We start from the raw sequence: 25,289 nt of genomic DNA, 5'->3' as shown, positions 1-25,289 counted from the left end.
CCTTTAGAGAGTTGGCAGCATTGCTGAGGAGCGCAAATACGATGCTCCAGTAGGTGTCGCTGTGAGCGTCTAGGTCGCGTTCTACCACACATTCACAGAAATAGAAGACGACTTCCGGCATTTTGCTGATTGTTATTCAAATATTTCTGACAGGGTTTTACCTCCACAGTTCTCTCTGATCCGTTGTGGGTGTATTTGAGGAGGTTAACTGCGTTCTGCTGTAAAGATCAAGGTAAATTACTCGGCTAACAGTGGCTGAATTCTAAATGATTTCTATTCCAGTGCTATTAATGAACGGTTACAGTCTGTGCAGCTAATTAGTGTTTGGTTGGTTGGGTTGGTTGCTTTACACTAATCTGTGTTTTGGTAAATAGATGCTGTGGGTCTCCGGCATTGCTAATGAGGTAGCTAAGGATTACAGTTTAACAAGCTAGCATTGTCCTCATCAGCTAATCCTTAGAGAGATCCTGATATAGTTTAAATTAGTAACGTGATGTATCTAACATCTAAAATAAGTAAAACTCCAAACAATGCAGTGGGGCTGATTTTGTTTAGGAAGCTTATTTTTCATTTCTAGACTGCAATATTGATCTTGTCTCTCTTTTGTTTTGTTTTGTTTTTTCAGAATGATTCCCATAACTTATAAAGGTGCACCTCAGGAGTAGCTAGTTTTGTGTTTCTAGAAAAATTAATTTAAATGTAAAAACATACAGGAAAGTCTTTTATGTATGATTTGACCTCATAAAGAGAAACTCCAACTTATGAGTCAAGGACTTAAATAAGGTGCTGGGGTTATGTGATTCATGTTATTAGGCTCGTCATGTATTGGCTTGGCTTAGGGATCTAGTAATGCTGGAAGGATTACAGGTATAAATGAGGACCTGGAAGAAACCATTGGCCCAGAGACTTTAAAATCACTTTAAGAAAGGAGATACTATGGTGTCATTGACAGATAATACAAGAAATACAAGAGGCTTTTCAGAAGTTCTATAAACATTTATATATGTCTTCAGGTCGTCTGGATGGAGAAAAACTGAAAAAAAATTTTTTTCTAATATTATGTTTAATTTATGCTACGTAAATTAGATGTATTGCAATCTGTGTATAATGTATACACACACAATGTATAATTTCACCTTTGAAATGGCTAAACTGGCTAAACGTGACGAGGCAGATTCTGAATTGGACTGGATCGAGGTGGAACAGAAACATCATTTCGCACTGCTCTGGAGATAAATGAGACTCGAATCCAGTGACGATACTTTCAAGACATGTTTGGAGCAAAATTTGTTAAATGTGCATGACCTCACATTATAGACAGTCATATGCATCAATGTGGAGTAATACTGAATTTTTTTATAGGTAAAGCAGGGGTGTTTTGGAAACAATGGCAGTTTAAAGGGGTAACCGTAATTGCCGATCTGTACGAGAACGGAATTTTTTATGTCATACTCTGACATAAAAATTGGCAGAATGAATCGTCAACTGAAGAATGTGACCGGTCTGTCTGGAAAACAGTGTTAAACACGTGAGCTCCTGGTACATGGAACTTGGATATGATGTGTGTAACAGTATTGAAGTTTGCAAATTGATTCAAAATGAAACCGGACTGTACTTTAATTTGTACTAAAACATAAAACATTTGTGTTCTCACAGTTACATGTCTGCTAATGAAAATGGAGATATGTAAGTGTCAACTTAATCAGAACGTTAAAAAAATAATAATAATTCATAATGATAATTCATAATAATAATAATAATAATAATAATAATTAAATTTCAACCCGTCAGGAACCTGATTACTCCTGTTGAATCAGCAAAAAAGCAATGTCCCTAGAATTTGATTTAAACTTTGCTTTTTCATGTACCAGGACATCACCATTACTATTTACACACTGATAACATTCTATCAGGTTCTGATCCAGCCTGTTTTCCAACTTCAACCAATCTAGAAGAACACTATAATCTCTAGTATCAAAGGTGTGTTCTCAAAAGCAGCACTGAGATCAGGTAACTCCAGTAGAGAGGGGAAAAACACCTGAAATGAGGCCAGTGGTGGGTCATTTTCTACTTTAACCAGTGCTGACTTAGTATTGTGATGAAAACTAAATTATGAACATTTAAAGTTTGTGATTCATTTGCAAGTATGAGCTTACCTGCCGAGTTAAAAACCTTTCTAAGACTTTTGAAGGTCGAAGGGGAAATGTGAAATTGGCCTCAAATAATGAATCAAGGTTAGGTTTCTTAACCAATAGTTTGTCTCTTGCCACAGGTTGCTGTATGGTAGGCCCATGTGAGATTCTTCTTGCTCTTTGCCCTCTTCAGGCATTTTCTATCTAACCTAAAATGCAGCAGTTACAATTTCTTCATTTGGCAGAAATTACCTACCAGCAAATCATGATGTAATCCGCATGAATTTTTCAAGTTGGATATGTTGCTGGAACTGATGTCATTAAGATATGTGTTTGCAGATGGGAAAGCTGTTGTTTAGCCCTGAATTTCATTTTATAAAAAATAAGCAAAATGTTTTGTGTTACTATTTAACTATTGACCATCTTTTCTTGTTATAATCTGGATTTCAGTGGTGTCTTGTCTGCTCCTGTTCTCCAATTTCCTGCACAAGTTAAATGTACCTCCACATCACGAGAAGAAACGAAGATGAAGTCAGGTGAGATTAAACTTGAGAATCTGGAACCCACAGAGACCCCCTATAGTCACCGAATTTCATCTTGTACGTTCCATGCTAACACTTCTCACAGACAAGTAGAAAAAGAAATTCACCAATGCTCACACTGTGAGAAGATTTTCCATCAAAAGAGTAATCTGAAAAAACACCAGCGAATTCACACAGGAGGGAAGCTGTATCACTGCTCACAGTGCGGGAAGAGTTTCAGTCAAAAGGGTAATCTCAATGAACACCACCACATTCACACCGGAGAAAAACCTTATTCCTGCTCACAGTGTGGGAAGAGTTTCAGACAAAAGAGTAATCTCCAAAAGCATCAACGGATTCATGCAAAAGAAAAGCCGTATCGCTGCACACAGTGTGGGAAGAGTTACCACGAAAAGTATCACCTGAAAGAACACCACCACATTCACACAGGAGAAAAACCATATTCCTGTTCCCACTGTGGGAAAAGTTTCAGTCAAAAGAGTAATTTCCAAAAGCACCAGCGTGTTCACGCTGGAGAGAAGCCGTATTACTGCTCACTGTGTTGGAAGAATTTCACTAGCCAGCGTAATCTTCAAATACACCAACGCATTCACACTGGAGAGAAGCCACATCAGTGCTCACTGTGTGGGAAGAGTTTTACACATAAGGGTACTCTCCAACAACACGAGCGCCTTCACACCGGAGAGAAGTCGTATCGCTGCTCGCAGTGCGGGAAGAGTTTTCCACATAGGAACAGCCTCCGACACCACCAGCACGTTCACACTGGAGAGAAGCCGTATCAGTGCCCTCAGTGCGGGAAGAGTTTTACCCAAAGAATAAGTCTACAACAACACCAGTACATTCACACTGGAGAGAAGCCTCATCAGTGTTCACAATGTGGGAAGTGTTTTACACAAAGCGGTACTCTCCGACAACACCAACTCGTTCATACTGGAGAGAAGCGGCATCACTGCTCACAGTGTGGGAAAAGTTTTACACAAAGGAAGAGTCTCCGACAGCACCAGAACGTTCACACTGGAGAGAAGCCGCATGGATGTTCACAGTGTGGTAAACATTTTAAAAGAAGGGGCCATCTACAACAACACCAGCGGATTCACACTGAAGGTGAACCGTGTTCCTGTTCAGAGTGTGGAAAGCGTTTTACTAGCCGGAGTAATCTCCAGCACCACCAGTGCGTTCATACGGATATGAACATGGATAGGGAACAGTTCTTACGAGAAAGTGTGGGAATCAGGTAGTCCCAAAGACTTATTTTGTGCCAAATAGGAGCTTTTTACAGAATGTGTTTTCATTCTATGGCTGATGGAGAATTGTGCATGTTCCTGAAAACTTATTTCCAACATGAGTCTTTACTCTGAAGTCCCTAATTCCTTTACTGTGTAATAAAAATGGGACTTTATATAGTGTTGAAAGTAACAGTATACTATTCCAGAACTGATGTCTTCGTACATGCCCGGGTTGGATATGTTGATAATGTTAAGATTAAGATCGTTACAGTGCTGTGAAAAAGTCTCCTGATTTCTTCTGTGTTTGCGTAGATCTCATACTAAATTGGTATTAAAACAAAATCTAAGATAAAAGAAAGGCAACCTAATTCCCCCAGATCTATGAAAGTGCATTGATAATGGGGTTCACCTTCATGAGACACAACCAGGCTTAGGTTATGATTACTGTAAACCCTGTTCAATCACACCTACACTTAAATAGAACTTTTTCAACAGCATGAAGTTGGTTAAAAGGTCTTACCCAGCCAAGCACAACATCAAGCAAAACAAGACCTACAGGCCTCTCTTGCATCAATAAAGGTCACTGTTCATGACTCCACTATCAGAAAGACACTGGGGGAAAATGACTCCATGGAAGAGTGGCGAGGTGAAAACCACTGCTAACCCAGAAGAACATTTAAGACTCGTCTGAATTTCACCAAAACACACCTTGATGATCCTCAAACCTTTTGGGAGAATGTTCTGTGGACTGATGAGTAGAAAGTGGAACTGTTTGGAAGTAAGGGGTCCCGCTACATCTGGCGTAAACTAAACACAGAATTCCCCAAAAAGATCATCATACCTACGGTCAAGCATGGTGGAGGAAGTGTGATGGTGTGGGGATGCTTTGCTGCTTCAGGGACTGGACAACTTGCAGTAACTGAGGGAAACATGAATTCTGCTCTCTACCAGAAAATCCTAAAGGAGAATGTCTGGTCTTCAGTCTGTAAGCTGAAACTCGAGCAGAACTGGATTCTACAGCAAGACTTGAAATGAACAAATAAATAAATAAAAACTGTTTTGTGTTTAGTCAGGTAGTGTTTGTTTTATGTTGTATTTAATTTGAAGATCTAAAACTATTTAGTATGAGATATACGCAAAAACAGAAGAAATACTTTTTCACAGCACTGTATATCTATTCTTATTGTTTATTTATTTGCATTCAGAATGGTACAATACTTGGTGAATGGTCATTTGTTTTTAACTTTTGGTTGACTGTGAACTAAAAGAAATTTTGATGTTAAATAAAAATGGAGTATTTACCCAGATATGTGAATATTTGTTAGGTACAAGATAAGATTGTAGAAGACAGCATAAGAGTGTTTTATAAATAATTATAATAAATAAAAACCTATACAAATGTATAAAACTGTAAAGATATTTAGAAATCAGTGTATATGTATCTATGTAAAAAGTATAGATGTGTGTGCAAAAGGTATCTTGTACGTGAGTTCACAGATGCCCGTGATCATCTGCCAATGGCAGGAACTGAAGTTTTGTTTATGATAGGTCCATCTGAAATTCTTTTCACTCTTTTTAGACCTTTTTCCAAGAATGGCTATTAGCGTTTTATTTATTTATCATATTTTTATTTATTTCTATCTCCTCCCAGAACGTACCAAAAAGCTTTTGTGTAGCTCTGAATTTCAGTTCATATATTTAAGCAAATTATTAGAAATATTGAACTGTTGAACATATTTCCCTTTTCCTGATCCAGAGGTGAGTGATGTCCTGTCTACTCCTGCTGTCCTCTTTCCTAAACATCTTACATTAATGTCAGCAAGAACATCACAACACACAACTAGGATGATGTCAGATGAGATTAAATGTGAGAATCTGAATCCCACAGAGACCTCTAGTAGTCACCCAATTTCATCTGGTGCTTTCCACACTGATGCCTGTAACAGGCAAGCGCAGAAAGAAACTCACCAGTGCTCACAATATGAGAAGATCTTTAGTAGAAGTGTAATCTCAAACAACACTGTCTGATTCATACAGGAGAGAAGCCGTATTTCTGTTCGCAGTGTGGGAAGAGTTTTAGACCTAGGAATAGTCTCCGAGACCACCAGTACAAACACAGTGGAGATAAACTGTAGATAATCTTCAGAAATACCAGAATGCTCACCCAGCTATGAATGTGGACAAACAACAGATCTTATAAGTGTGGGATCTGAGTAGATCCATAGGCATATTTAAAGAGTACAAAGTTGTGAATGATGACTTTATGAGAATTAATATTTGTATAATGTCTGTTCTGTTACTGGTCTATATATTGTCTCCTCAGATAAGCCACAGTAGATTGTGTACCAGCTGGTATTTATAATATAATTCTGTGCACTTGAATTGTTTTAAAACAACAACTAAGTGGTCGGATTATTATTATTATTATTGTTGTTATTATTATTATTTTTAAATGTTATTAGCCTTTTATTCTGCTTTGGACTCTGAGTGACTGAGGTTGGTTTCTCATTCACAGCCTGTTAATCGAGTTAGCTGTTTCTCCATAATTGATTGAGCCTTAAATTCGCCAGTTTATCATTTGAAATGTTCTTTCCACCTTAAATGGTAAAGCATTTACATTCATACACCAATTAGAAGAGACAGAACTTATCTTAACACTGCTCATGAGCGCTAATACAATGTTCCAGTAGGTGTCGCTGTGAGCGTCTAGGTCCCGTTCCGCCACACATCCACAGTAATAGAAGAAGACGTGCTGCAGTTTTGCTGATTGATGATCTGAGCTCTCCGACTCTACTAATCATCTTTACATTCAAATATTTCTGACAGGGTTTTACCTCCACAGTTCCATCTGATCCGCTGTGGGTGTATTTGAGGAGGTTAACTGAGTTCTGCTGTAAAGATCGAGGTAAGTTCAACTCGGCTAACAGTGGCTGAATCCCAAATGGATTTTATGAGATATGTTTTTTAAATAAACGTCATTTGTAAATGCATGTCATGAGTTTAAATCAAAGTAATATTCTGTTATTTTAGCGTATTAAATAATTTTACAAAGCTAACCAGATATCTGTCTTGATGGTTGCAGATGTGTCCATGACTTCTCACTGATTTTATCCTGGTTCTGTTTCCTGGATTCTCCTTGATGCCCATTGTTTGTATGGGCACAAATGTAGAGCCCTTCTAACTCATATAATGACAGTATTTTCCAATAAATATCACTGTCATAAATCCATCTTTCACTTTCTTCTTCTCATGTCATGTGTACACCATATAGACCTACACTTCAAAGCTGGGTATAGACTCTCCTCTGCTTTTATCTCCTATACCTCCTGTGATGTTTTTATACACTACCCAAGTCCTAGCCCAAGTTATAGCCCAGTGACTAGTAATCATCTCGGTTCCTCTTCAGAGAAGCATCGGGAAGATATGTCTACAGCCATGGAAATTCCTCCAGGGAAATGATGACCTAATTGGACCATCATGTTTAATTGAACTTCACTTTTGCATGCACAAAAAGATCAATCCAGGCTGTTATCTTACATTTTCTAGTCGGTTTAGAATATTGTGATGCGTGATATTGAAGGTATGGTCGTAAAAGCTGCACTGAGTTCACACAGAGTTTAACCCTGATATGCAGCCAGTGGCAGGTCATTTACCATTGTAACCCACACTGCTTTAGTATTGAGATAACCTAAATCCTGATCGATAAATGTAATGTTTTTCTTGTGAAAGCATGAACTTAACTGCTGAGCTACAACCTTTTCTATGACCATAGAGATTTTATTTTTAAACGTCTCCATTTTCAACCCAAATTCTTCAGATGACTTTTCTCACACACCAGCCAGCTCCTCAATCATAAGGTACATTAGGGCAGTGGTTTTCAAAGTGGGGCCTGCCAGGGGGTGCCCGGGGGGTCCTCAACAATTTGGTGTGAAAAATAAATTCTCACTCTCAGACAACCACACACAATCAATTCCTAATGTAATGTAAAGATGTGAGATGTAATTATTAATTAAAAAGGGGGATATATTCAGAAGACTGTATTTTTAATGTATTTTAAAGACATCTTGCAAAAGGGGGGCCTCGGTCAAATGTTAAGGCCATTTGGGGGGCCTCGGTCAAATGTCAAAGCCGCTGGGGGGGGTTATCCCTGGAAAAGTTTGGGAACCCCTGTATTAGGGTACACTTCTGAACACAAGTTGGTGTTCAGACAGGAAAACTATAGTGTAGCTCTGAATTTCAGTTTATAAATGCAAGCAGAATGGTTTGTTTGTTAAATAATATTCAACTATTACCCATCTCTTTTGTCTGATCCAGGTTCAAGTGGTTTTTCTACACATCTGGAGTAAGAACATCACGAGACACAACTAGGATGAAATCGGAAGAGATGAAACTTGAGAATCTGGAAGCCATAGAGAGCTCCGATAGTCCTCAAAGGTCATCTGGTACTTTCTGCGCTAAGGCTTCTCATAGACAAGTTAAAAAAGAAATTCACCAGTGCTCACAGTGTGGGAAGAGTTTCGGTCAAATGAGTAATCTCCAAACACACCAGCGCATTCATACGGGAGAGAAGCCGTATCACTGCTCACAGTGTGGTAACAGCTTCAGTTACTACTGTAATCTCCGGCGTCATCAGCGCATTCACACCGGAGAGAGGCCGTATCAGTGCTCGGTTTGTGCGAAGAGTTTTACTAGCCAGAGTACTCTCCAGCGACACCAGCGCATTCATACAGGAGAGAAGCCGTATCAGTGTTCTCATTGTGCAAAGAGTTTTATTGAGAGCGGTAGTCTCATAAACCACCTGCGAACTCACACGGGAGAGAAGCCGTATCACTGCGCAGACTGCGGGAAGAGTTTTACACAAAGAAGTAATCTCCAGCAACACCAACGCATTCACACCGGAGATAAACCGTATTACTGCTTGGAGTGTGGGAAGAGTTTTAATCGGCAGAATGTTCTTCAATTACACCAACGCATTCACACAGGGGAGAAGCCCTATTACTGTTTGGAGTGTGGAAAACATTTCACTTTCCAGAGTAATTTCCGACGGCACCAGTGCATTCACACAGCTATGAATGAAGACAGGTGACGGGTTTTTATGAAAAAGTGTAACTGCACCAGTTCTAAAGACGTACTTTGTCTCAAATGGGAATTTATTTCATTCTACAGCTGATGGAGAGTTTTGTATGTTCTTGAGAATACTGGAGTTTTCTTTGCTATTTACTGAAGGGAGCCGTGGAGTTCTCATCAACATGAAACTGTGACCTTTATACAGTTTGTGAAGTCAACTATTCCGTAGTGTTTAACTCATTACAGCAGTGGATGTCTGACTATATTAGTCGTAATGCATGCCCAGGTTTTGATATTTGATCATGTAAGACATCATTAAGACAATATGTTAGTTTGTTTTTTATTTAAAGTCAGAATGGTCACATAGTTTGTGAATAGTTGTTATACTTTTGGGTAGTGTTTGTGGATCATTTACCTCAATTAGCACTTAAAAACACTCATTTAATCCTAACATAGAGTTAACATACTGTGTAAAATATCCTGTACCGGCCTCTTTGCTGTAAGTAGTAATATAAGAAATTTTCCACAAAGATTCCACAGGTCAAAGCTGTCCATGTCAGATGTTATTCAGCAAATTAGTTCCAGGAAGAACACTGTGTGATGTATAGGCAAAAAGTAAAATACATGGATGAAAAACAGAATAAAATGAAGCAATAACTGGAAAATCCCCAACGCTCTACTGTCTATCTTTTAACAATGATAGCTTTCATTGCACCTGGTAAGACTGCTTAGGAAAACCTTCCAGTGTCTTCCAATCTGAAGGCATCGTCCTAAGAAGTGCCGCCTTCTTAAGGGGCAGTGTTTGCATGCTAACAATAAAAGGACTGTCCCTGGCATTCATCATCACACCCTCCTCACAAAACAATCCCTTGAATCAGTTTGCCAGATTTTCTGGACCAGATTTCTGACAGTTTTGACAAATATGGCAGAACAGTCTGTCGCTCCATTATAGAAGTTTGGTTACAAATGTAAGTGAAGCACTTGTTTTGTGGTTAGTTAACCAAATTTTATAAGATATATCAATGGATCACAGATTGCCAGAAGTTGGTCTACTGCTACAATTAACTATCTAACACAACCTCACTGTTTATATAACTAGCGTATGCTGCTAATTAATAGCGTGAAATCGACTTAGTATTATGCTGCAGCTTAAACAAAAGCATTAGGCCTACTTGTTTTTTCTAATGTAAATTAGTAGCTCGGGAATGCATGTAACTTTCGAGAAATGATTGGAATTTGAGAAATATTACATACAATACTGTCCAAAAGTCTTAGGTACCTTGTTTTTTTTTTTAGTATGATCTTTGTTATAGATTTTTATTTGATGATTTCTACGTTAGCGAGTCAGTACTGAAACATTTTAGGTTTCCAAACATTAGTTTTCCAGCACAAACATAAATGTTACAGAAAAAATGTTTGTATGTCAGTAAAGAAAGCAGCGTATTACGTAAGAGAACACATAATGAAGGCTGCTGGGTTTCACAGCAAAATTAAGAAGTGAGTGCGACTGTCAACTTCTCTAGAATAGCTGTGACTGGTTCTGTAAGATACTCAGTAAAATGTACATCCAATTTCCTTATAAAACGGCACAAATTGTACCTGAGACTACTCGGTTTTTTTTTAAGCAAAGGCTCGTCACATCAGATATTGACTTTGTTTCATTTATTACTGTTTATTGTGCTTCACAGTATTTTTTTAAAATGTAGAAACATTTAATTTCATTATTTTTGGAGGCATCTTAGGGCGCACAGGGGCTTAGTGGTTAGCATGTTCGCTTCACATGGTATAGGTATAGAAAATGGATATATGTTTGACTTATTAACTAACTATTGTTTTACTTTTGATAAGATTTTACTAGGTGAATAAACAGTTCCTCACTCATGCAAATAATTATAATACCACTGTAATGGTTTTGTGTGCAAGCATTTATGATTCCGGTAATCTTCTTTTAAACTGTCTGGGATTTTGCCCCTATGCCCAATGAACCTAAAGAATCCATAGAAAAACAGGCAGTCAAAATACTGTATGCTTACTTATCCAATGCTTGGAGATCACATGCCCTCCTTCTTATGTCCTTTTTCATTCATTCACTGCTGGATATAGTGCTTCTGTTGCTTAGAGATTGATTATCTGTACACTTCTGGCCTCTTGGCTAAAAATAATAATGAGAGAATTTTTAAGGAATTTCATATATCGTGAATCTAAATGGCCAAAGATGTCCATGTCAGACGTTATTCAACAAATTAGGTCTGGCATGGATGTAGATGTCTTGTCTAACCCCACATGATGTATAAATAAGGGTTTTTAGTTTTTTTTAAGTATTAAAGGAAAAATGTATAATAGAATTAATAATATATGTAAATAAGGATGCCTTCGCATATGCAGTGTCCACTGGAATGGAATCATTTTGCATTCGGCCCTCAGTACAGTTCTTTAGGCAAATGAGAACAATTGCACTTCGATCCAAGAGCTTTTGAGCAAGCTCACGTGTGGTTGTTGTGTTGTAGTGAGAAAGTGATTTGGCCTGACTGCAAGAAAGTGAACCCGATATCACAAGTATTTTTAGGCTACATGCAACACTTTTGTTTGTGCGAGCTGCTAAACTAAATTAAATTCACAAAGTAAAACATCAAATAATGTGTTTTCAATATAGTAGAGGGTGAATAGAATTTTCAGATTACTTTCAAATTTATTTATTTTTTACATTTTCCATATTGTCCCAACTTTTTCAGAATTGGGGTTGTATGCTCGTATATTAAAAACAATGGGGTAATTATTCTAACTATATAGGATTCTGTCAAGCTTCAAACCTTTTTTTTATTTTTTAACTTATATTTACTTGTTTGGTAAAAACGGACATTTGCAGCCCTTCTGTCCTCATTTAAGACACCGTAAACATTTCTAAACAGACACATGTTCCGTCCCTGCTACTTCCTAACAGCCCAGAGGTCAGTGTATTACTGTCAGAACACTTGAGACATTTAAATAGACTCGCCACTTCAAAATATTTCAAAATAAAGCCTTACTAGTTATTTTTTTACACGTCTGTGATATTGTTTTAATTTAGTATCGGTTATCCTTTTGCTAACCTGTTCATGAGCGCTAATACAATACTCCAGTAGGTGTCGCTGTGAACGTCTAGGTCGCGTTCCGCCACACATTCACAGAAACAGAAGAAGACGTGCGGCAGTTTTGCTGATTGATGATCTGAGCTCTCCGACTCTACTAATCATCTTTACATTCAGATATTTCTGACAGGGTTTTACTTCCACAGTTCCATATGATCCGTTGTGAGTGTATTTGAGGAGGTTAACTGCGTTCTGCTGTAAAGATCAAGGTAAGTTCAGCTCGGCTAACAGTGGCTGAATCCTAAATGGATTTCTACTTCCTGTGCTAGTACACTACACAGCCTATAAAATATAGTGTGTGTGTATATATATATATATATATATATATATATATATATATATATATATATATATATATATATATATATATATATATATATATATATTTTTTTTTTTTTAATGCGATATTTGATGATGATTAAAAGGGCGTGGTTGATGAGGTGAGTGACAGTTTTGGGGTTGGATGACAGTCAACTCAGCTGGGTTCCCAAACCTTTTGGGCAAACGACTAATAAATTGACGTTATGTAATTTCTGCCACCGCAAGCCTTGACCACCCTACATTTTTACAATTCTAGATTTATAATAAAGGACTGCTGCAACATCTGAACATTGTAGTCCAGTGGGCTGGATCCACGTGCTCATGTTTATACTTGACGCGAGTGGCATTATTGTTAACGTGCTTGCTGCGTATCTTATGTACATCTGGAAGATTTCCAAGTCGAACTGTAAAATGTTTAGCGATTTAATGTACGCTGATGAGCTTTGTTTCTCGTTAAACATGAAAGGAATATTCTAAAAGCGACTCATGTAAACACCTTAATCAGAATATTATCTTATTCAGAATAAAGTCAATAATTAGATTACTGCCGTCCATGTAAATGTAGTCAGTGACTACGTTTGCATGGACAGCATTAATCTAATTATTGTAATATAATACAATAATTGATTGAATTACACTAGTTAAAGTGCATCAGTGCAAGACCGCTAAATACAGATGAGTGAAAATGCTTTCAGTGAGATTTTACTTTGACAATAAACATGGATTAAAGTTAGGGGTCTTAATCAATAGTTTGTTACTTATCACCTGTTGCTTTATGTTAGGCTCATCTGAGGTTCTTGTTGTTCTTTTCCATCAAAACTAAAGAGCAGCAATGACCATTTATTAATAAGACAGATAGTTCGGACTCACTAAAGGATATTGTAATCCACGTGACTTTCAAGTTGGATACGAGTTGGATATGTTACTGTAACAGCATTCATTTAAACCGCTATGATTTTGTTAGGGTCTGCTTATAACTCAACGACTTCTGAAAATTCCCTCCAAAGGACACAAGTCAGTTTTGAGACTGTTGCATAGCTATGAATTTCAGTTTATAAAATTAACCAAGTTGGTTGTTTGTTAAAAAATATTTAACCATTGTCAATTGTGTCCTTTATTTTGATCCAGGTCTGAGTGGTGTCTTCTCCTGCTGTCCCCTTTCCTACAAACCAAGTTTATGTGTGCAAGAACATCAAGAGATCCAACCCCGATGAAGTCCGAGATTGAATACGAGTATCTGGAACCCACCAGAAGCTCCAGTAGTCCTCAAAGGGCATGTGCTGCTTTAACTGGTGACACCGCTCATAGACGGGTGCAGAACGAATGTCACCACTGCTCAGTGTGTGGAAAAAGTTTCACTAAAAGGAGTAATCTGAAACAGCACCAGCTTGTTCACACAGGAGAGAAGCCGTATCAGTGCTCACAGTGTGAGAAGAGTTTCACTAAAAGGAGTAATCTCAAGCAGCACCAGCTTGTTCACACAGGAGAGAAGCCGTATCAGTGCTCACAGTGTAGTACGAGTTTCACTCAAAAGGTTCATCTCGTACGACACCAGCACATTCACACAGGAGAAAAACCGTATCGGTGTTCTCAGTGTGAGAAGAGTTTTATTGACTGCAGCAGTCTCATAAAACACCAACGAATTCACACAGGAGAGAAGGTCTGTCGCTGCGCACTGTGCGGTTATAGCTTTAATTGCCTCAGCAATCTTAAGCGACACCAGCGCATTCACAAAGGAGAGAAGCCGTATCAGTGTCCGCAGTGCGGAAAGAGTTTTATCGATAAAGGTAATCTGATAAAACACCAGAAAATTCACACGGGAGAGAAGCCACATCGCTGCTCACACTGTGGGAAGAGTTTTACACAAAGATTTAATCTCCTCCAACACCTGCACATTCACAGAGGAGACAAACCATATTACTGCTCAGTGTGTGGGAAGAGTTTCAATCGAGAGTACACTCTTCAGTTACACCAACAGATTCATACAGGGGTTAAACCCTATTATTGTTCAGAGTGTGGGAGGAATTTCAGTAGTCTGAGTAATCTCAAACAACACCAGCGTATTCACACAGGAGAGAGGCCGTATCAGTGCTCAGAGTGTGAGAAGAGTTTTAGTTCTAGCGATACTCTCAAAAACCATCAGAGAATTCATACAGGAGAGAAGCCGTATCACTGCTCGCTGTGTGGGAAGAGTTTCACACAAATAGGTCATCTCCAGCAACACCAGCGTGTTCACACAGGAGAGAAGCCGCATCGCTGCTCGGAGTGTGGCGAGAGTGTGGCGAGAGAACACAAGCACATTCACAGGGCTGTGAATGAGGACATGCTGCAGTTCTCATGAAAAAAGTGTAGGAACTTGTTTTATTCTAAAATCCTGAACCACTTTGTACTGTCTGAATGTACAGTACGGAAAATATCAATGTACTATTCCAAAGCACTTCAAGTTCAATCTTTAAAGAACCAGATAGTTTTTATTATTTTATTCTTCATGCATGCTCAAGTTGGATATATTGATCATGTAAATCATCCTCTAGATTTGATACATTTCTTACATTTTTGAAATTCTAAGACTGCATGATTGACTAGTTGGTGAATAATTGCTAATCATAATTTGGATAATCATAAACTAAAATTGGGTGTATGTTATTAAATTATTATTATTATTATTATTGTTAAATGAAATTGAAGATATGACCAGATATGTAAAACCATGAATAAAAAAGTTCCTCTACCATGCTAATAAGAGTAATGAAATTAATACTAATAACGCTGTAGCAATATTTCTACAAGGAATAATAAAAAGATCATAATTTTTGACACAGTGTGGGATTTTACCCCAAGGCCTTATGAACCTAAATAATCTGTGGATTAATTTGTGGATTTATACATAAAATACTCTTTAAAACAAATAGGTAGTCAAAATATTGTGCTTACAATTCCATTGTGAGGATATCTCATGGCTTCCCTTTATGGCCTTTTTCACCACTGCTGGATATTTCCAAGAGGTCCTCACTGCTAGGGCTGGGTATTGCGACCACGTTGGCAATCTGATTTTATTCTTATTTATATGGTTTTGATTAGATTTCGATTGGATTCAATATTGATTAGTTATCAATATTTCATTTAAAATGTTAGTTTTGCAGACATGGGATCCATGTTTTAATATAAATGCTGGTAACTGAAACTTTCCTACTTAGCTATATTACTGAAATACACATTTACTGTAACAATAGGGCACGCAAGATTATGTTTAATTACGTTTTATTTTTACTTTGAGTAACAAACATTGCAACAAGAAATCATATATATGTGCATACAGTGCACAGAAGGTAAGCACAAACTGCACACTGCACATTACTGTAAAGAAAACCAACAATAAAAACGTAAATGTGCAACAGTGAAATTCTTTAACAACTTGAAACATGTTTAAGAAATAAGACCATTTTCAAAATTCAAAACATGGAAGTGGACGACATCTTCAGGACGAGAGGCGAACTACAGATAATATTCACATCCTCTAACATAAAGCAAGCGCATTAAGAATCGATTTGGGGATTTCCCGAATCAATATCGTTTCGCTAAATAGAAGATCGATTAAAATCGGAGAATCGATATTTTTTTAACCAGCCCTACTCACTGCAGCATGAAGTGCGATGACGTATTGAATTAGATCCACTACGTACTGTGAGTAGGGCTGGTTAAAAGTACGTACAGTGAGTAGGGCTGGTTAAAAAAATATCGATTCTCCGATTTTAATCGATCTTCTATTTAGAAGATCTTCTAAATATCTTCTATCTAATCCAATACATCATCCTACTACAGGCTGCAGTGAGGAACCACTCATATTTCTGTCCTCTTGGCTTGAGACTGATTAGGTAACATACATTTCTGGCCACCTCACTGTAGTAATGCAAAAAGTTCTGAGGAATTCCATAAATCCCAAGTCCAAACAGATTATTTCAGAAGTATGCATGAGACAGAATTTCATTGTCTCAAATATCGTGACACAAAATACTGGTGAGACAAATTTTGATTCTCTGAGGTGTATCGCAATGTTTCCGTTTAATATTCATTATAAGCTCTACCTACTGTATATCAGGGTATGTCTCATATCGTGGCTGTAGTGTATCGTCTTATGCATAATAAGGGTGACTTCACATACAGTGTTTAGTCCATTTAAATGCAACATTTTATACAATTGTATAAAATGTCTTTGCATGCTGTAGCATTAACCTTGGAGCTAAGGGGCCCATATACTGTAAAAAAGCCCCAGACCATTACCCCTCCTCCACAAAACTTTACTTTTGGCACTCTGCATTCCTATAGGTAGCGTTCTCCTAGTATCCACCAAACCCAGGTTCATCCATCAGACTTCCAGGTAGTGAAGCGTGATTCATCACTCCGGAGAACATGTTTCCACTGCTCCAGAGTCCAGTGTCAGTGCTTTACACCACTCTAGCTGACACTTGGCATTGTGCATAGTGATTGTGTGTGGCTTGTGTGCAGCTGCTTGCCATGGAAACCCATTTCATGAAGCTTCTGATGTAGAGTTCTCATACTGATGTTGGTTGTTTCATGCACTATGAGCTTCGGCACTTGCTTGTCCCGCTGTTTGGCTGAGCTGTTGTTGCTCCTAGACGCTTCCAGATTTACAATAATCACACTTCTTCGCAGATCAATCAGAACAGAAATTTTTATGCATTGTCTTGTGGCAGTCCTATAACAGTGCCACATTTACTGTCAATGAGCTTCTCAATACAACCCATTTTACTGCCAATGTTTGTCTATGGAGCTTGCCTACCTGTGTGCTTGATTTTATGCACCCGTTAGCAATGGGTATAACTGAAACACTATCTACATACATTTGACCATATAGTGTATATAAAACAGTGGCACACTTCATACTTTTGTTTTCTAAGAATGTGCTGCACAATTCACATTACAGCTCTTCTGTCCTCATTATAAGGCAAAACATTAGATATTCTGAAAGGCCATGAAACTGCGGTGCATGTCTGAGTGTATTCAGAGGTCAGTGTGTTAGTGAAGATTTCATTTGTGTACACTTTAGGAAACTAGTTAGTTAGATTAAAGAGATGATCCTTAACGCGTCAGTCTGTTAACCGTTAAAACCTTTCACCTCAGACAGATCCTAACTGTCAATCAGTAGCATCAGAGCAACTAGGTAGGCATTTAATTTATAAATTGTTTTTATTCAGTAGTCAGCGTTGATTTGGTCTGCGTGTGGACCAGCAGTGGTTCCGACGGACTAATATGATCCAGTTGACCGGTACCTGCTTGCTGTCTGGGGCTATATTAGCAAAACAGTCTTCTGTTGTTATGGTGATTAGGAGCGCTGATACAATGCTCCAGTAGGTGTCGCTGTGAGCGTCTAGGTCGCGTTCTGCCACACATTCACAGAAATAGAAGAAGACGTGTGGCAGTTTTGCTGATTGCTGATTGATGATCTGAGCTCTCCGACTCTACTAATCATCTTTACATTCAAATATTTCTGACAGGGTTTTACCTCCACAGTTCCATATGATCCGTTGTGGGTGTATTTGAGGAGGTTAACTGCGTTCTGCTGTAAAGATCAAGGTAAGTTCAGCTCGGCTAACAGTGGCTGAATCCTAAATGGATTTCTACTTCCTGTGCTAGTGCACTACACAGCCTATAAAATAGTGGTGTTTACACACTCTGTAGTGCACTACAACCCCAATTATTAAGAAATTAAAATCTTATAATAGCTTGCAAAAGAAACGGATGACAGTGCTATCTAATATCGTAGTTCAGACGTTCTCAGGCTGGTGTCTAATAAAATATATCCTCTAAGAGCGAAGATCAGGTTTTTGCACTGAGTTTTATATTTTCATCACAAATTATTGTCATGACATCAAAACCCTGGTGACGTGTCTGAATATAAAGTGTGAGGTTTTATACCGGCTGTAGTAATTGATAGAATTGGATATCTCAATAGAGATTGTCAGCAGGGGAAGGCTGGACTTCTGAGAAGTTCCAAGACCAAGTCTCCTTGGTCTTGGAACTGTTCAGCTGCACCAGGTGACGAAGTTACTGATTAGACCCCTGTAATTCTCCTCCTGTCCCCTATTCAGGCACTCCACAATGGCAGTGTTAAAGCAGTCAGGTAGTCTGTAATCCAGGATATCAGGTAGGTATCCACTTCTGTCTCTATCAACTTTTCCCTCAGCAGGGGGACAGGATGGTGTTGAAGGTGCTGGAAAAGTCAAACCACAAGATTCTCACAGCATCCCCAGTTTATCCAAGTGAGAGTAGGCATGTAGATGATGGCATTCTCAGCTCCAGCCAGATCCTGGTAAGAAAATTGCATGGGATTCAGTGCATAATGGACCAAGAGGTCACTCTAAGGTCTTCATCGCATGATCTAAAGTCATTCAGTCCACTGGGACAAGTTTTCTATGGGACTGGTACAAGACCAATGTTTTCCATAGTACTGAAACCTTCCCCAGTCTCTGCTGAAATATCGGCACTCATGTCACTGGTTGTAGTCTGCATTGTGTGTTTTCTTTTTACCAAATAAATAGGTGGACAGCAGCTGGGTCGACTCTTCGTTTATTCTCTGACAAAGAGATAACACGGTCTCAAACAATGTGTGTTTTCACCCTCAACATTCCTGTAAAATAAATTAGAAGTCCACTGCAATCAACACGCCTCAAGTTCACGGATGATGCATAAAACTAATCATAATCTTAAAGTAAAAACATGAAAATAATAAATCATACATGGGAAATAATGCAGTAAATATGATTTAGAAAAAGAATGTTAGTTTAAAAGTAATTTTTAAGGCAAAGATGAAATTAGATTTATCAGAGCTAAATAAAATCCTACCTCTCCCATGCAAACACATTGAGGAAAGGTAAGAGGAGGAGCAAAGACATGAAGTTAACATTTACCCGCTGCAGTCAGAAAATTAAAGGGGAAGATGCACACATCCAGACAGTCACTTCAGTTATACATTTCCTTTTGTGTAATTCTATATAGTAAATTTATGGAATACTTTCCATACCCGTTACACTCAGGCATGTTGGTCCATAAGTATTTGGACAGTAACACACTGTGTGTGATTTTGCCTCTGTACACCAGCACAACGGAAGTGTTTGACTTTCAGCTTTAATTCAAGGGGTTTAACAAAAACATTGCATTAACTGGTTAGGAATTACAGCCATTTTCACAGGCTCAAAAGTAAATGGACAAACAAACATGATTATAAACATAAAGACCTGGCAAAGCATCTCAAGGAAGGAAACTCAGCATTTGGTTATGTCTATGGGTTCCAGATTTCGGGGAGTTTTAAAATTCAAAGGATTTGTGTCCAAGTTTAAAAAATAATCCTTAAATTTAAAATTGTTAGTTTGTCCAGTTCAATTCAATTCAATTTTATTTGTATAGCGCTTTTTACAATAGACATTGTCTCAAAGCAGCTTTACAGAAATATCAACATGGTATACAGATATTAAAGGTGCGAATTTATCCCAACTGAGCAAGCCACTGAGTGGCGACGGTGACAAGGAAAAACTCCCTAAGATGTTTTAAGAGGAAGAAACCTTGAGAGGAACCCGACTCAGAAGGGAACCCATCCTCATCTGGGTAACAACAGTTAGTGTGAAAAAGTTCATTATGGATTTATATGAAGTCTGTATGGCGTTAGGAGCAGCCGTAGTCCCAGCAGTCTGGAATTAAAGAAGATTTGAGCTCCATCCAGAGGCAGAAAGGATCTGGATCTCTAGTATCTCCATAAATTCGTGTGGGGCTCGGCGAAAGGAGAGAGGGAGAAAAAAGATAATTATGACTGCGAAGTAGTAGAACAGAATCTAGTCAGGGTAGGCTTGAGTAAACAAATACGTTTTAAGCTTAGACTTAAACACTGAGACTGTGTCTGAGTCCCGAACACTAATAGGAAGACTGTTCCATAACTGTGGGGCTCTATAAGAGAAAGCTCTTCCCCCTGCTGTAGCCTTCACTATTCGAGGTACTGTCAAATAGCCTGCATCTTTTGACCTAAGTAGGCGTGGCGGATCATATAAAACCAAAAGGTCGCTTAGATATTGTGGCACGAGACCATTTAGTGCTTTATAGGTTAATAAAAGTATTTTATAGTTAATGCGAGATTTTACTGGGAGCCAATGCAGTATTGATAATATCGGTGTGATATGGTCGTATCTTCTAGTTCTAGTTAGGACTCTAGCAGCTGCATTCTGGACTAACTGGAGCTTATTTATATTCCTACTGGAACATCCAGACAGTATGGCATTACAGTAATCTAATCTAGAGGTGACAAATGCATGAACTAGTATTTCCGCATCATGTAGTGACAATATGTTTCTTATTTTAGAAATATTTCTGAGATGAAAGAAGGCTATCCTAGTAATATTACCTACATGAGCATCAAATGATAGGCTGGAGTCAATAATCACTCCAAGGTCTTTAACTGCTGTACATGATGAAACAGAAAGACCATCCAGAGTAACCATGTGATCAGAAAGAATACTTCTAGCTACACGTGGGCCTAATAAAAGTATTTCTGTTTTATCAGAATTAAGTAGAAGGAAGTTAATTAACATCCAATGTCTAATGTCCTTTACACAATCCTCAACTTTACTAAGCTTCTGTCTGTCCTCTGGCTTCGCTGAAACATACAACTGTGTATCATCAGCATAACAGTGGAAGCTAATTCCATGTTTACGAATAATTTGACCTAGGGGTAGCATATATAAAGTAAAGAGCAGTGGGCCTAAAACAGAACCCTGTGGAACTCCAAAAGTAACCTCAGTACGCATGGAGAAATCACCATTTACATCTACGACCTGATAACGATCGGTCAGATAAGACCTGAGCCAGGAGAGGACTGTTCCCTTAATACCAACAACATTTTCTAATCTATCAAGTAGAATAGTGTGATCTATAGTATCAAAAGCAGTTACTTTATTTTTTGTGATTGCTGTGCCCAAAAATGCTTGAGTTTGCTGCAGCTTTTTAAAAAATTTGGGTTGCAATTTGCAGTTTTTTGTCCTTTTTTTCCAGAAAACTACTTGAATTGGTGAAATTGCAATTGCACAACATTGTTTTGCACGATCTTTCACGGTGATGTTTGTCGGTAAATGAGACTTTATAGCTGTACTCATGTTCGACACAATTGACTTGAAGAGGGCTTTGGCTGAATACGCATTTGGCTGCTTGTGTGACGTCACATGACACGTCTTGGCCCAAATTTGGCTCCGCCAAATATTGTGCCATTAATTTCTGTGATCGCAGCTAATACGAAGCCTGTCATCTAACGTACTGACACCTATCAAACAACCACTTTTTACACTTTTTTCACTTTATTAAAATATTACAATTAATTTTCAATACATTTAAAAGAAAAATTATCATATACTGTACTACATCATGCACTGTAGACTGTATATTTTGGTTACTACCCTTCACCTTATGAAATTAACTAAAATGGTTTATTTGTTATAAAATACTGAACCACTGACATATTTGCCTCTTTCTGATCCAGATATGAGTTGTCCTGTCTTCTCCTGCTTTCCTCTTTCCTACACATCATAAATTTATCTCCGCAAGATCCAACTAGGATGAAGTCAGACAAGATTAAATGTGAGACTCTGGAGCCCACAGAGAGTAGTCAACAAAGCTCATCCTTCCAAAATAACACCTCTCGCAGACGAATGCAAAAAGGAGGTAACCAGTGCTCACAGTGTGGAAAGAGTTTCACTCAAATGAGTAGTCTCCGAGAACACCAGCGCATGCACACTGGAGAGAAGCCTTATACGTGCTCACATTGTGGGAAAAGTTTCAGTCAAAGGAGCACGCTCAAAAAACACCAGCGGATTCACACAGGAGAAAAGCCGTATCAGTGTTCACAGTGTGGGACGAGTTTCAATCAAAAGAGTCATTTGAAAAAGCACCAGCGGATTCACACGGGAGAGAAGCTGTATCAGTGCTCGCAGTGTGAGAAGAGTTTTATTGAGAGCGGTAATCTCGTGAAACACCAGCTAATTCACACGGGAGAGAGGCCGTATCATTGCTCACAGTGTGGGAATAATTTTACTAGACTAAGTAATCTCCAGCGACACCAGCGCATTCACAAGGGAGAGAAGCCATATCCATGTTCACAGTGTGGAAAGAGTTTTATTGAGAAGAGTAAGCTCATAAAACACCAGCGCATTCACACCGGAGAGAAGCCGTATCAGTGCTTAAACTGTGGGAAGAGTTTTACAGAAAGGAGGACCCTCCAACACCACCTTCTTATTCATACAGGAGATAAACCATATCAGTGTTTAGAGTGTGGGAAGAGTTTTAGAGAAAAGACTGCTCTCCGAGTACACCAACACATCCACACAGGGCAGAAGCCCTATTATTGTCCTCAGTGTGGGAAGGGTTTTACTACCCATAGAAGTTTCCAGCAACATGAGCGCATTCACACAGGAGAGAAGCCGTATCAATGTTCACAGTGTGGGAAAAGCTTTAATAACCAGAGTAATCTCCGAGAACACCAGCGCATTCACACCGGAGAGAAACCGTATCACTGCTTACAGTGTGGGAAGAGTTTTATTAGACGAAGTAATTTGCAGCGACATAAACACCTTCCCACTGCTGAGATTGAGGACATGTTGCAGTTCTCATCAGAAAGTGTGCAAATTAACTAGGTCTATTCTAAATTCTTATTTTGGGCCAAATTGCTGGACCACTCGATACATTCTGGTGGAGAATTTTGTATATTCCTTATTATTTACTTGAGGGGCAATGGGGGTTTTCATCACTATGAAACTGTGAACTTCTAGACTGAAATGTAATGTTCTGAAAAGCATTCCAAGTTCACTAACTAAAGGAGCAGATGCTTTTAGAGTTTTATTATTATGAAGGCCAAAGCAGGATATATTAAGAACGGATTAGAGGTCGACTGATAATGGATTTTACCGATAATAAAATTGGACAGTGCCTTCCGATAACCGATTAATTTACCGATAGTTTTTGAAATTGATACGGAATGAAAACGACACTCAAAATAAAAAAATAAATAAATAAATAAATATATATATGTATGTATATGTATGTCCAAACTGAACACTCCAAATAAATAAAAGTAGAGACATCCAAAATGAATTAAAAACACTTCTGATAAAACAAAACATGTCAGTGATAGTTTTTTTTTTTCGCCTCTAGAGGCCGCTCTCGTGCTGTATAATGATCGCGAACCCGCAACTGAGGCAAACGGGAAAACCTATCCGTGTATCGGTACTGATTAATCAGCTAAACTAATCAATCAGTCGACCTCTAGAATGTGTGTATATAGGATATATTTATACCGAGACATAATGAAGACTATCATATCTGAAATAGTTGGAATTCTAATACAGAATAGTCAAATTATTGCTGAATAATTATTATACTTTTGGATAGCCATGAACTAAAATAATTTGTATATTGCAAATTTTTCAAAATAATGATTTAACAGATATATGAATATTGGGTAGGTGGTAAAAAGGGTGGTAAAATGTTCCTCCACAATTCCAGTTATAATAATGAAATTAAACAATTGTCATAACACTGTAATAGATTTTATAAGAAAAAAAATAAAGGGATGTCTGGGAATTTTCCCAAATGCCTGATAAACTTAAATAGTACTGTGTGCTTAGACAGCCTTCGTGAGGACATCACATGGCTTTATTTATGCTTTTTTTTAACAGATGCTGGATACTGAAGTCTTCTTGGTTTGACACTGATGAGAAGTGAATGTACACGTTTGGTATCTGGGCTGTAAGACGTTTTGAGAAGTTTTTTAAAGCCTGAGTCCAGACCAGCCACGTTTGTGCATGACAGGAATTACTCAACAAATCAGTTCCAGCAAGAACACGTTGTGTGATGTATAGATATAAAGTAGTATACATTGAAGATAAATGCGTAATAAAATGAATAATACTTTAAAATACCTCACACTCTTCCAGCTACTGTAAATATAAACAATAATACCTCCCTTTGGCATCTGGTGACATGGATCAGGCTGGTCATAATGAAGACATTCATGCCTGGTCTTTATTGTCTGTTCTTTTTTACTTGAAACTTCCCTCCTTGATTCTATAAAATGACTTTTTAGATTTACAGCAAGTACTGAGCATGATATTTAATTCCATTTTTGACTCTGCATTGCTCTGCAGAGACATGATTATAAATGCATGAACTAACTGTTACACATTGTGTTTGGGCAGCACTTTCCTATTGGCAATATTGTAGAGCTGGACACAGGAGGTTATAACAATGTTCTTACCTGTAGTCCATGAAATACTACACGGGGGGAAAAGCATCTAGGCTGAGAGTATACTAAACTTTTAAAACGATTGATTACAGTAATAATCAAAATATTAGAAGTTTATACACTGTGTTCAGGTGTCTATTAAATTGATTTAGAATTTTAATTGGAAAACAACAGAATTTGTGAGACATTAGGATTAGGACGATCAAGATTGCTGATGTGTCTAAACATTGAGGATAGCAGAAGTGACTGACTCTACAGTATATGGCCAAAAATTTGTGTACCCCTGACCATTATACCCATATATGCTTGTTGAACATCCTATTCCAGATGTATTTCCACATCTGGGTGCGATGGTCAGGTCTCCACACATTTGATGACCCTGTAGTGTATCAACATACACATAAAAGAAAAACAGCGTTTGTGCATTATTCAACTTTCACATATTTCACATCTTAAATACAAATAACACCACATATGATTACCAATTTTAAAAAACAAAACTTTTGCATACACCTCAGAGCAGTGTAAATCTGTACATTTTTGCACATGCCATGAATGGAACAAACATAAACCTCTCA

General features: G+C 38.1%; 2 protein-coding genes across 2 annotated transcripts; both read left to right on the top strand.

Annotated features, from left to right (window-relative positions):
- Positions 1-61: 61 nt before the first annotated feature.
- On the top strand, positions 62-5,205 carry LOC124628669 (zinc finger protein OZF). Its single transcript, XM_047158738.2, has 2 exons — positions 62-232; positions 2,583-5,205. Exon 2 carries the CDS (start codon positions 2,659-2,661, stop codon positions 3,910-3,912), a length of 1,254 nt encoding a protein of 417 aa, XP_047014694.1. The 5' UTR covers positions 62-232; positions 2,583-2,658; the 3' UTR covers positions 3,913-5,205.
- Positions 5,206-5,382: 177 nt separating this feature from the next.
- LOC108272247 (zinc finger protein 271) lies at positions 5,383-24,071 on the top strand. Its single transcript, XM_053683550.1, has 5 exons — positions 5,383-6,805; positions 8,215-8,985; positions 13,545-14,754; positions 18,527-18,558; positions 21,955-24,071. Exons 2-5 carry the CDS (start codon positions 8,270-8,272, stop codon positions 23,102-23,104), a joined length of 3,108 nt encoding a protein of 1,035 aa, XP_053539525.1. The 5' UTR covers positions 5,383-6,805; positions 8,215-8,269; the 3' UTR covers positions 23,105-24,071.
- The last annotated feature ends 1,218 nt before the right edge of the window (positions 24,072-25,289 follow it).

Source organism: Ictalurus punctatus, chromosome 11 (assembly GCF_001660625.3).
Source record: "Ictalurus punctatus breed USDA103 chromosome 11, Coco_2.0, whole genome shotgun sequence".
Taxonomy (NCBI): Eukaryota; Metazoa; Chordata; class Actinopteri; order Siluriformes; family Ictaluridae; genus Ictalurus; species Ictalurus punctatus.
Note: the sequence above shows the minus strand (reverse complement) of the source record. Positions and strands in the feature narration are given on the sequence as shown.

What these genes read in the sequence shown, in the direction of transcription:
- LOC124628669 (XM_047158738.2), top strand. Translation starts at nt 2,659, where the DNA reads ATGAAGTCAGGTGAGATTAAACTTGAGAATCTGGAACCCACAGAGACC.
- LOC108272247 (XM_053683550.1), top strand. Translation starts at nt 8,270, where the DNA reads ATGAAATCGGAAGAGATGAAACTTGAGAATCTGGAAGCCATAGAGAGC. An exon ending in GCTATGAATGAAGACAGGTG is followed by an intron (nt 8,986 to 13,544) that starts ACGGGTTTTTAT and finishes ATTTTGATCCAG; the next exon opens with GTCTGAGTGGTGTCTTCTCC. An exon ending in AGGACATGCTGCAGTTCTCA is followed by an intron (nt 14,755 to 18,526) that starts TGAAAAAAGTGT and finishes TCCCCTATTCAG; the next exon opens with GCACTCCACAATGGCAGTGT.